At 36.8% G+C, this 12,701-nt stretch overlaps 1 protein-coding gene across 1 annotated transcript; it reads left to right on the plus strand.

Moving 5' to 3' along the window:
• Window positions 1-1,108: 1,108 nt before the first annotated feature.
• On the plus strand, window positions 1,109-12,582 carry LOC115443077 (zinc carboxypeptidase). The gene is made up of 9 exons (XM_030168343.2): window positions 1,109-1,300; window positions 2,407-2,537; window positions 3,565-3,640; window positions 4,530-4,683; window positions 6,454-6,614; window positions 7,970-8,057; window positions 8,509-8,711; window positions 9,277-9,364; window positions 12,356-12,582. Exons 1-9 carry the CDS (start codon window positions 1,145-1,147, stop codon window positions 12,538-12,540), a joined length of 1,242 nt encoding a protein of 413 aa, XP_030024203.2. The 5' UTR covers window positions 1,109-1,144; the 3' UTR covers window positions 12,541-12,582.
• Window positions 12,583-12,701: the final 119 nt, after the last annotated feature.

A 12,701-nucleotide genomic window follows, 5' to 3' on the forward strand; every position in this document is an offset into this window, starting at 1 on the left:
CAGGTCGTATGTATTACACGCAGCGCCGACGCGTAAAAGGCTTGGAATATACGATGCCTATTGGATTTTTATACTCTTAGATTAATAAGAGTCATTACAAACCAATACTGCTGCTGGTGGTGGGATATACTTTATATACGCCCGGACAGCGACCACCGTACACAAGATTTTAAAACCCGCTATAATGGCCCATGTAAGTATGTCGCGATCCGGAATCATCCTAGATATATCCAGTTCCAACTGGCTGGCATAATTGTTTTAATTGGCGAGGGATAATCATCTCCCGTCATTAGACATTCTATCATCAAGTACAATGAGGTCACTTTGTCGTGCACATTTTAAAAAAAAATCAGAACTATACAATTTTATAATACAGTTTTTTGTTACAATGCTATGCCGTCCTATCGATCATCATATAAAAACAACGTCCAATAAAATATTAATACAATACCAACCCATTATCGCAACGTTGCATATTAACATATAAATGTTTTATTCAAAATGCACATAAAAACGATTGCGCATGTAACTGACAAGTACCCGCACTTAAATTCACACAAATACTTTAGATTAGCGAACGAGTGACCTAGACATAGCATAGGTATTTAGGTAACACATTTTCTATTTAGCGGCATGAAACATGTATGCATACTGTCATTGCCTGCAAATTTTCACCATACAGCTCAATAGTAGCATATTGCTCGGAGATTGTAAAATATGAAATATCCAAAATTTATACTAAACAGGAATATCAATAATTAACCAACAGATTATTACGAAATGCAATCCGTTTTATTATTCATATTAATACTCATTAATTATTTTCCTTATTTTGTTTGTACACAAGCTCTATTAGGTTGCACGGTCAAACAATGTACCTACACGTAATACTGTTAGTGCAAGATCTGTGGCAAGATTTACCTACAACGTCTTGTACATGCTACAAAGGCTAAACACTAAGCATTAATGAGGCAGCATATGCATGAATCGGTTCAAATTAACATTACACCATCCGCACAAATTAACACCGTAGTAAACAAACAAACACGTGCTGTCTAGTTTTATTAACATATCGTTGAATTATCTTCGATATGATTTTATAAGCGCCTGCGCAAGTCTGCATCGTTTAGTTGTCTCATCTGACATGATGTTAACAATAGCATTGATTTTGTTTTTCACAAACCCGCTTGATGCGGCCAGTGTTAATATTTATAAATCTTATAAAAATTATAAAGTGTTGGAAGTGTTAGGAGATGAGAGCAGCTTGCGAAACTTTGTGACCATGATGACGTCCCGTTATGTAAGTGCTTAGCAATTTTTGTTAAACATCGGGTAACTAGGCTTCATATTATTTGCAATTAAAATTGCTATGAAATGCGTTATAAATGATTTAGTTGATTTTATCAATTAGTACCCAATGAATTAATGAGAAAAATAAGAAAGTACAAAGGAGTTAGTCTTAGTTTTAATGAAACATTTCCCTATTAAAAACAAATTGTTAATTTTTTTTATTTGAATTTATTTCGGGGTTTTATCCACCCCATCTAATTGTTTAATGTTAAATAAATAAAGATATTTTCCTATTTTCTTATAATGTCTATTTGCTTGTGTGTTGTATCAAAACGCTGTTTAAAAGATCCTCAAGAACCATTTATTTCTCTATAATATAAAATTGCATAATTAAAACTGCATTGTTTTTCATACAAATATAACACAGCCTAACATGAAATTGTGATCAAAATCTGACGATCTGAATCCAGTTTAAGCAATTAACGAATGAAGTGTTGCACCTCTTACCTTAAGAGTCTGTTAAAAGCACTGTACAGCGTTTCAGAAACACTCTAATTCCTAGTGCATCTAGACCACATCCAGTCTCCGGTAGTACAGTTGATATATGTAAAGCGGTAAGCCTAAGAGGTGAATATTCAGTTCCCAGTTGGTAAACTACCGATTTTATTTTGAATTGTATGTCAGTTACGTTAGATCTGAGGCCTGCATCCAGAAAATGAGAATTATAAAAACCAGCACTTTTTTACTTGATGGAGAATATCGACTACTTTATGCAAAATGTTTTATGAAGTATGTTGTGCTGACATAAGACGCTAGTTAGGGCACTACAGGTTACTCTGGGGCCATCCCGTATGCGCCGAAAAAGGCCAATGCGGGTTTTGGTTGGTATGCTGGTGTAGGGTATACAGGGGTTAGGACTCGGTCCAATGCTCGCTCGGACGATACTGTGCTCCCGAACGTCGATATTGGGCCGTAAGACCGGTAAAACCAACATAACCATAACTCACCCTCCAAGTGGTGGAAGCGACAACGCGATTTTTCCCCGCGATAAAAAAAATAAAAAGTGCACTACAGGTTATACTAAAATGGATACTCTCACTACATATATTGTTACAGGCGGTGCCTTTTTATCAACTCACAAAAGGAAAAGTTGAGATACTCGTCGCCCCAGAATGGACTCCAACGTTGGACAAAATTATGGAATTCGAAAATCTGAATGTCAATGTCCTAATTGAAGATTATTCGAAGTAATTTAATTCACTTCTTAACTGATAAAACAAAGGTTCTTTATTTGTAAAATGCTAAATGATAATAAGACATATTATTATGGCTTTAAGGCTCACTGTACAACAACAAAAGTACCAAAAACCTTTGAATTACTAGGTACAGAGCCGTACATCCCACGTAACTCAACATATTTAATATCAAAGTCTACCTAGATTTGAACTGGCTTAAAATTTAACAACTAGTTCTCTAAACCTGAGTACAATAGTCTGTAAACATTCAACAAATCTAAATATTATGTAATTGTAATACAATCTAAATTAATTAATAATTTTCAAAGCCGCAATAGCTTAGTTGGGTGTGGAACGGATTGCCGATACGAATGTCTGCAGGTTCAAATCCCAAGGGCCCACACCTCTGACTATTCTAAAATTATGTGTCTATTCTTTGTAAATTATCGCTTACTTTAACGGTGAACGAAAACATCATGATAAAAGCTGCATATCTGAGAAGTTCTCTATAGGGATTTTAAGGGTCTGTGAAGTCTACCGATCCGCACTAGGCCACCGTGGTAGACTAAGGCCTAATCCCTCTGAGTAGTAGAGGAGGCCCGTGCCCAACAATGGGACAGTATATTATATTAATACAATCTTCTATATATTTTGGTAAAAGAATTTTAAATTGTATATTAATTTCAAAAATGGGTTTAAAAATAAGCATACAGATGCATTCTTTATTATACAACCCGAACACATTAGTTGTACTAGTTAAGACTAAGCAATACTTAAGACTGTAACGAAATGCCTTTCTACAATCGATAGCGCTAATAGAAAACAAAAAATGTATGATAATAACATAAACCAATAAGTCAATCGCTAGGCTATGTCATTTCTATACATAAAGTTAGCGTTTACGATTGTAAAAGGCGTCTTGGCTATGGCAACTGGCCCTTTCCCCCACGCCGGTATAAGAGAAAAATGAAGAAAAATCCGAAGATAAAAATAAAACGGTCAAAGGCTAAAAATAACTTTTAACTGTCTTTTTTTTTAGAATAATAAATGAAGAAAAACTCAGTTTGAACCGTAAATTGGGATTCTCCTGGACGGCCTACCATGACGTAAACGACGTAAGATTTATATTATTTTGTTCAGTGTTGTAGTTGTAATTTACGCGGTACGAGTACGACTCTCACGCTGGGGTCCTGGGTTCGAATCCCAGATCGGGCTAAAAATAATTCGGACTGGGTTTTTCCATCTTAAAAATTACTCAGACTGAGCTCGGAGTCTGGAAGGTGGCAGTGTGATACTTCCGTGCTTTGAAAAGCATGTACATAGAGCTGTTGGTACGGCGCCTGATCTTTGACCGGTCATATCGGATTGCCGTCTCACAGTACTACTAGAGTAAAGAAACAGAGAGTGCACCTATGTTTTGCGCACACACTTGTGCACTATATTATATCGTGCGTGCCTGACTGGTCTCGTGGGTTTAATGAAAGCGTAGACTGTGCAATCGAAGAAGTCCTGGATTCAATACCCCAGATTTTACCAACAATTTTTTTTTGACTGCCTCGGTGGCGTAGTTGTATTGCACGTCCGGTACAATAGCGCTCTGAGGTCCTGGGTTCGAATCCCGGGTCGGGCAAAGTGATATTTGGGTTTTTCTGCTCAGTATCAGCCCGGAGTCTGGAATTTGTGCCCGATATGGCGATAGGCTCGCCCCTATCACATCATGGGACGCAACATACTTGGCGAAAAGTGGGTGCCCTAGTTGCGCCTCTGCATACCCCTTCGGGGATAAAATGCGTGATGTTATGTATGTTATGTATGTATTTTTTTTAAAGTTTTAGCTTCGAAATCGCTAGAATTGGACCGAGACAAAAATATCTTATACATTGGTATACCTTACCATATAATGGCGGTGAATAGATCTACCATAAAAGCAACAGTTGCGATTATAGCTACCCTTTCAAAAGTGAAGGCATGAATATTGTCCGTAATCAAAAAGCCAATTTTTAGATCTACAAGTACCTTGAAGACGTAAACAAAGCCCATTCAGATTGGACAGAAGTTATCGTGGGCGGTGAAAGTTATGAGGGCCGTAAAATCCAAGGCATCAGGATCAATACGCCTACTGGAGATGAGAACAAACCGGTTATTTTCATTGAATCAGGTTTGTACAGTTTATATAGTACCTACTTTGAAAAACAAACTGCTACGACACAAGGGAGTCGCCAAGGGAGGACAGGGAGGGGCGCCTGCTCTCCCCCTCTAGAGATTCTAAAAAAGTTGCCAAATATAAGCAACCAAAGTTCTAAGTCTTTGACAGTTGAAACTCGAATGAATTCACCAATTCCATTTCTTATATTCAGTACGCTCAATTACGCTCTGTTCTATGTTATTGTTAAAGCGGGAGAGTTGGAGTGGGGGAGGAACACGTGCTTTCCAGTTTACGTACAATTCATACTTTTCTCATTCTTTAAATCAACTTATTAGTATTGAAATAAAAACTATTTTACGGATTTTTTCGCGGTTTTTTATATTAAGTATTACTTTGCAAAGTCAAAGTCTTCGAAACGTCGGGAGAAAATAATAATATAAAAAACGCAATAAAATCCGTTAAATAGTTTTTATTTCAATGTCTAACATTCGCGTAAACATAAGAAATCATTATGCAACTTATTAGTACCTATATGACGTTATTGGGATCCCTTACGGAAAATTACACCCTTCGCTACTGGTGCCCTATTTGCATCTACGCATAGTAGCGTGATGTGTCTGTTAGTTTATACAACTAGAAATATCTTTGAATTCATCTCATCGTCATAACCTGCTAAATACTGAACAGATTTTTATGGCTCATGTACCTATAAGTTTGATGAATATACAGGCTACTTTTAAAACCGCGTAATAGTGCAAAGGATAGTGTTCTATTTCGAGGCCAGAAGTGAAAATAACAATAGAATAATTTTTAGGAAACACTATTTGTCATAATCGAACAGCGAAACAAGGCATTGAATAAAAATTATTAGATTATTCGATCCGGACCCGGCTCAAAGCCACCGCTTACATGACACTGTCAAATACTTGTCAAGGAATGCTTTGCAATGGCAAACCACCGTTAAGTACCAGCCACCACCGCTGTTTGACAGCGCGGTGACATCTGTCATTTGTCATGTTGACAGGGGTCCACGGTATAGTTTTAAGGCGACCGTAAGACGTCATATCAAACCAGTATAAATGCAACATGGCAACTAAACGTTCGGAATAGCCATTTGTTTGGATTGAGATTTTAATTTCGAATTTCTTTTTTTTAAATATATTTCATTGTCTAAGACAGCCGGTAACCTAAATTGTTCCAAACTTAAAATCTGGCTTACAGCGCACTTACTGGCTACATCTATTACAACCTAAAAACTCAAGATTTATGCACCGTCCGAAAATCTCAAGCCTTCAAATTTGAGGTGTTTGGCGCAGCGTTAGGATTTGTTTACAATTAACAATTTATATAAGTGCGACGAACCCTCTATAGTAAATTGACGCACCTTAATTCGTTGTTCATCTAAGTATGTGTATCACATGCCTAAAAATTTTCTGACAGCACTCAAATCACCTTAATATCTACAACAATGGTACTTACGGTTTCGCTTACCGAAGACAATAACAGGTATCCGATGTCACAAACTCGATAACATGAGACCCTGAACTGCCATTGACCTTTACTGGCACATTTCAATTCACATCCACATCACGCTATCACTAGACATAATTACTTTGAGGACCACCAAACTTAAGGAATTTCGCTTCACTACACATCTAAATAATTTCACTACGTATTTGTGATAATTTGGAACATATGTTTCAAATTTTTTAACTCTTTTATGGTGGAAAAATGGAACGCAAATAATTTGAATTCAAAAATGGAATTATATTTTTTTTACAGGTATTCACGCTCGGGAATGGATCACGCCGGCCACGACCACATACTTCATCAACCAGCTTGTAACAAGCAACAATCCGAACATAACTGCGCTGAGGGATCAATTTGACTGGCGCATCTTCCCGTCAGTCAATCCTGATGGATATCAGTTTAGTTACTACTCTGTGGGTGAATTTTATAGTACAGATGGGCAGACGATACATAAAACAGACCTGATGGATGAAATAATCGTCCGTGAACACTCATGTACAATTATAAATTACCTTTAAAGAGAAATTTAGAAAGGATGGGGAACATTGAAATTAAACTAATTTTTCGGATTCTATCGCGGTTTTTTGTTTTTTATTTTTCTCCCGACGTTTCGAAGACTTTGCAGCCTTCATGGTCACGGGGGGGACTGAGGTGTTGTTCATCCGCAAAGTCAAAGTTACAATATCTACCTACATTTTACAATTATACAACTTTTTAAATTTTTAGCTGTTGGTGGTCCGATCTACGCAGAATGAGCTCACAGTGTCTTGAAGTCTGGCAGCCGGTCTTTTGGGTTCCGATTTAATTAAATGTAGAACTGGATCCCAGGCTTGTGCAAGCTTCCAACCATCTTCCCTATTGAAATTAGGATGTTTTTTATTTCAATAGCCTCGCGAATCATCCTGGGCAGGAATCGGTGTTCTTTGGCGAGGATTTATGGCTTGTCTAGTCGCAGATAATGATTGGCGCCTCCTTCAGAGTGTTCAGCGACTGCAGACTTCGTCGAGCGTCGGTGAACTGTGAGCTCATTCTGCGTAGATCAGACCACCAACAGCTAAAAATTTAAAAAAGTTGTATAATTGTAAAATGTAGGTAGATATTGTAACTTTGACTTTGCGGATGAACAACACCTCAGTCCCCCCCGTGACCATGAAGGCTGCAAAGTCTTCGAAACGTCGGGAGAAAAATAAAAAACAAAAAACCGCGATAGAATCCGAAAAATTAGTTTAATTTCAATGTCTAACATTCGCGTAAATATAAGAAATCATTAAGGATGGGGAAGTTATATATTGTTATACTGAGTAGTATTTTCTCTAGATCTGTTTAAATACCTATGTATTGTAATCACAAGGTTTAAGTTAACAATAGCGTCATAATAAGGCGTAAATGACCAAAATGACGCACATTGAAGCTAAAGGACTATCTCTTTCTAGAGACACTTTATAATATTCGGGGTACATTTCTGTACTTATTTTAGTATAATATGTTTTAAACTGTCTCGCACTAACAACCGTAAATGTTATTTTTATTGAATGACGAGGCGAGCTTGCCATTCGCCTGATGGTATGCGATACAACCCACAAACACTAAAAATACCATCCAACACCTTCAATTACAATGTATTGTTTGGTATTCCACTGCGCTAGACATCCTGAGAGATGTTAAATCTTATTATGTCCAGTAGCTACACTAACTGACTAGCTGCAATATGAGTCTTATGTCCAGTAGTTACACTGGCTACAATACTTATACCGATATTTGTAATTAGGACCGTATGTGGAGGAAAACCAGGTCACTATCACCGAATGGATGCATCGGAGCTGATCCTAACCGTAATTGGGATTACAACTGGCTGAGTAAGTTATATCTGTTTCTTTTTTTAATTTATTTTGAATCTCAAAGTTTAGAATAATTTAAAATATGTACATTGTATGGGAACGATAAAGTGACTCCGCAGCATCTGATGATAAGGGATGAGGTCTTTGGCAAGAGTATTAATGAAGATGAAATGATTACCAGATATACACAGGCTGATGCTGCGACGCGCCAAACGCGGGTCCTGATTTTATACCTTACCTACAAATATTTTGCCTCTACTATAAATCTACAATCATTTTAGAACGTATTCTATAACTATGAGAATTCCATTTCAAATATAAACTACCAAACTGCCTTTTATTTGTAATAGTTTGTAAATTAAGCGGCACTCAAAATCTGCAAATTGTAAACATATAAGCAAATAAATTTGTTGATGTATGTACCTGTTGAACAAAATAAAATTGCATTGTCACCCATTTTTTTTTCTAGAACACGGTGCGTCGAACAATCCATGCGATTATCAAACGTATGGTGGCTCAAAACCGTTCTCGGAGGTGGAGACTAAGACCCTGTCTGCGTACATCGCCAGCATCGAGAACCTGCAGGCTTACGTCGCCTTCCACTCTGATGCTCAGATGCTGCTGCTCCCATACTCTGATTCTAAAACTCACGTTGATAATTACGATGATTTGGTAATACTCCTTTGGTTTCCTGGAAGGCAATGGTTTGGCTTTGCTGCTGGCATTACTTTAGTCCATGGGCAGCCGATGTTGCTTACCATCAGGCAGACCACCCGCTCGCCTCTCTTCTCTTCTTAATCTTTCCCCCATTACTGGGGATCGTGACTCCTGCGTTTTGAAAAGTGGTTCCAGTTGATACGATCCATCGCCTGATGAAGGGCGGTGCTGATGGGGATCTCCAGCTGTTCCTTTGCCAACTAAGGCAATAATAAGGAATTTTTTTCACTAATTGTAAACTACACTTTTCATCGCGAAAATATATTTATCCCGGAAAATCTTCATCACGCGGGCGGAGCCGTAGGCAATAGTTACTAAGTAATACTAAGGTTTCTCATAAATCCGAACCTTACGATTAAGTGCGTAGAAGTTAATTTTCAAAAGCCCATAATGACGTCGGACTAAAAATAAATTCTTTTCGAGAGATAAAAATTACGTTCTTCATAATTCATATATGGTTGCTAGAGTTCATCACAAAAATGATTTTAGACATCTCAATACAAATATACTGTACTTTCAGGTGACAGTAGGTAAAACCTCCCTGAACTATGGACGTGCAGTCAATGGGAAAGTATACCGTGGGCCCGCGACAGCCGCTGAAATTCTGTGTAAGTGTCTAATCGTTTATTAATTTAAATCACAAATACGTATCATAAATATATCAATAGATGGTGTTGTATAAAAACGACATAGAACTGAATTGCGATGTCAAGATTCGCCTACGAATGTACTTAAGGTTTCAATTCAAGAAATTAAATGTTATTCACCGGCCAGTTTCATTTTATATATGGGGCATTCCACGTGAAGCGGGCACGAAAAAAAACTCGATGTCTCAGATTTTCGTAATATTTGATTATGTTATACCTGTATATGTCCTCGATCCAGATACAAAATATTATTAAAGTATAAAGCCTGGTTAGCGAGTAAAAGGACTTTGAAGTTTTGACTGGCCGGCTGGTACACGCCACTTCGAATCCAATTATCAAGTTTTTAAATATTACAATAAAATAAATAAAGCAATGAAATAAATACTTCATTTAATGAACTTTTTTATTGTATTTTTGGAAATTGAAAAATGATTTTTTTTCTTTGAAAAAAATGTGTTTGAATGTTTCAAACCTGAATTTCACAAAGTTGGCATATTTATATATTTTTAATTTTTTTTCTAAAAATAGCTACTATTGTATAGATAATCCCTGCAAAGTTTCATAATGGGCTGAGAAGTAGTTTAGGAGCTAAACCAATTACAGTGTCGAAGCGCGGCGGTCGCCAGAAAGAGCGAAGTAGTAAAAACTTTCAATTAAACTAAATACTTTCGATCAGAGTATTTTATCATGTTTTGCATATTAAAAAATATATTTATGTTACTGACGGTGCACGGTGACTTTATCTTTAGGCAATAAAAAAATCAATAAAAAGTATGTACATATACATAAATTAAAAAATATATACTTATAAATTAAAAAATTTATTTAGTTACAATCAAAAATATGATCTTATTAGAGTGTATTCTTCATTCAAAATTATTTAACTTAGTTATTCGGCCTAATTCGCGAATAGTCAAAATACAGCATAATGAACATATAGATTGTAAATATGCAGGAAATATTTTGAGAATATAATTAACATAAAATTGCACGCGGATCTCCATCCGCGTGCTACTCCTAGCCGCCATTGCTAGGAATAAATTTTCACGAAGCTTTTAAACCATGGAAAGGTTTTCAGCCAATAAGTAACGTTTTAAATACAATTTATTATGAATTAAATTAAAATTAACGTAGAGTAACAATCTCGAACTATTAACACGATAATTAAACACTGAATAAATTACGTGCATTAATATGTCGACTTAACAGAAATAATTAAAAATAATTGGCGCATTAATTATATAATTTATTTAAATTATTTGGTATTTCTCTCGTACTTTTTGGATTTTATTGTATATAAATTCTTAGCGACTTGTGACTGATACAGTGGTCTGTTCATCAATGAAAATCAAACACGTTTTCATATCGTGTTTACCAGTGGCGAAGCGTCCATACAAGCCGATTCCTACCGGGTTACCTTTTGTAAATGAATTATAATTAATAAAAGAAAAAATATAACTAGAATAATAATAGTCTACTCAAACAAATCATCTTATACTTATTCAATTAAATCAATACTTCAACGATAACGGTACATAGTATCAATTCGTTAAATCGTAACTCGCGTGCAGTGCTCGCGCCTTATAGTGTTCGAAGGCCGCGCATAGCTTCCCTCGCGATATTGTTGTCTCGTTCACACGCAGCGCGGTGTCTTTGTCTAATCTTTTGGAAGTGACGTAAAAATACATGTGTGCGTGCGTGTATGTGTACTTCAGGGTAACCCGAGAATTTGCGGCTTCATGTTGAGCTACTTGCGCCAATTTCTTTAATAATTTAGAATGTATAATTAGTGTTTGTGTATTGTGTGCGTTGTTTATTTTTGTTGGACTCTTTTAGGTACCTATGTTCAAAATATTTAATATTTTTTTAAATTTAGAGTTTAGTATTAATGTTTATGTTAGAAGGAAATTATTAAGTATTATGATATTGCACTGACTTTATTTTTATTGTGGAATGTGTATTAAATCTGTAGAATAAAATATTTCTTCGGGTTCCCTTTTGAAAATTTTCACCCTTCGCCACTGGTGTTTATACAATATTCTAAAGCAGCTATACTCAACTTGCATCTAGCTACCCTTTGGCCAGCCAAACTCCAAAAATTCCAATAAAACTTAAGAAATTTTACCAAGAACACTTGATCTCTATACCTATAAGACCAAAATTAAGTTAAATGTGCATAAATTTGTATTAAAATATTAATTAAAAAAAAAGTATTTCTACTGGGAGAAACCTGCGAATGGGATGCTGAAATCCCACTGATCGACTGCAGGGACCTGGAGGAAACTTGGGAGGGGATATTCAGAGATCCCTTCCCAGGGTAGGGAAGTGTGGGGGAAAGAACTGGAACACAGAAGACCATGAGATAAACATACTGAACTGCCGCCGCGCCGGCCGCGGCAAATGTCCCTCCATTCATGGGCGTACATTTGGTGCGAAGACCGAGCGCACAAGAATTGCCTAGGAAGAAGGGGGGGGGGGGGGGGTTAACATAGTTATGTAGGTTAATAAATTTAAGTTGTACGAGGCACAATAACTAAGAGGTTTCTATAGCTTGTATAAAAAAGGTCAAGTACTGGCTGTATATAAAGGCACTAGTCTCTCCCCAACTCATGTTTTCACTGGTGGTAGGTCTCTCATATGTGAGAGTACGTCTGAGTAGGTACCACCGCAATGTCTATTTCTGTCTCCAAGCGGCAGTGTGTAGTCACTGTTGTGTTCCGGTTTAAAGGACGTTGTTGTCAGTGTAACTACTGGACATAATAAGATTTAGGACCTCCTATCAGATGGCAAGCGCAGTGGAATATCAACATATACTTAATTTAATTCAAGGTGTTGGATGTTGTTTCTCCTGTTTATGGGCGGTCGTATCACTTACCATCGGGCGAACGCCAAGCTCGTCTCGTCAATGAAAGCAATGAAAAAAATATTTTACTGACTTTCTTTTTATTACAGACAAAGCCTCAGGCGGCAGCATGGACTGGGTCCGCGACGCACTAGGCACGCCCCTCGTCTTCACTTATGAACTCCGGGGCACATACTTCCATTGGCCTGCGTACAGAATACCCGAACAGGGAGAGGAAGTCACCCAAATGCTTTTGGGACTCGTCACCGAAGCTAAAAACTTGGGATATTTTTAAGTTGTGAAAATTAAAAATGTCGATTAAATATTTTAAATGTTATACGACGTTTTATTTTTGTACGGTCCATGGTCACTTAATGATTTCATATGTCTACGCGAATTTTAGACATTCAAATTAGAAAATTATAATTTAAAAATTGCGATATAATCCCATAATAA

The sequence above is a fragment of the Manduca sexta genome, chromosome 17 (genome assembly GCF_014839805.1).
Source record: "Manduca sexta isolate Smith_Timp_Sample1 chromosome 17, JHU_Msex_v1.0, whole genome shotgun sequence".
In the NCBI taxonomy this organism is placed as follows: domain Eukaryota; kingdom Metazoa; phylum Arthropoda; class Insecta; order Lepidoptera; family Sphingidae; genus Manduca; species Manduca sexta.

Bases quoted from the DNA above. Each gene is read 5' to 3' on its own strand.
- LOC115443077 (XM_030168343.2), top strand. From the start codon at position 1,145: ATGATGTTAACAATAGCATTGATTTTGTTTTTCACAAACCCGCTTGAT. The intron at 4,684-6,453 runs GTTTGTACAGTT...TTTTTTTTACAG, and splicing joins GGTTATTTTCATTGAATCAG to GTATTCACGCTCGGGAATGG. The intron at 8,712-9,276 runs GTAATACTCCTT...CTGTACTTTCAG, and splicing joins TTGATAATTACGATGATTTG to GTGACAGTAGGTAAAACCTC.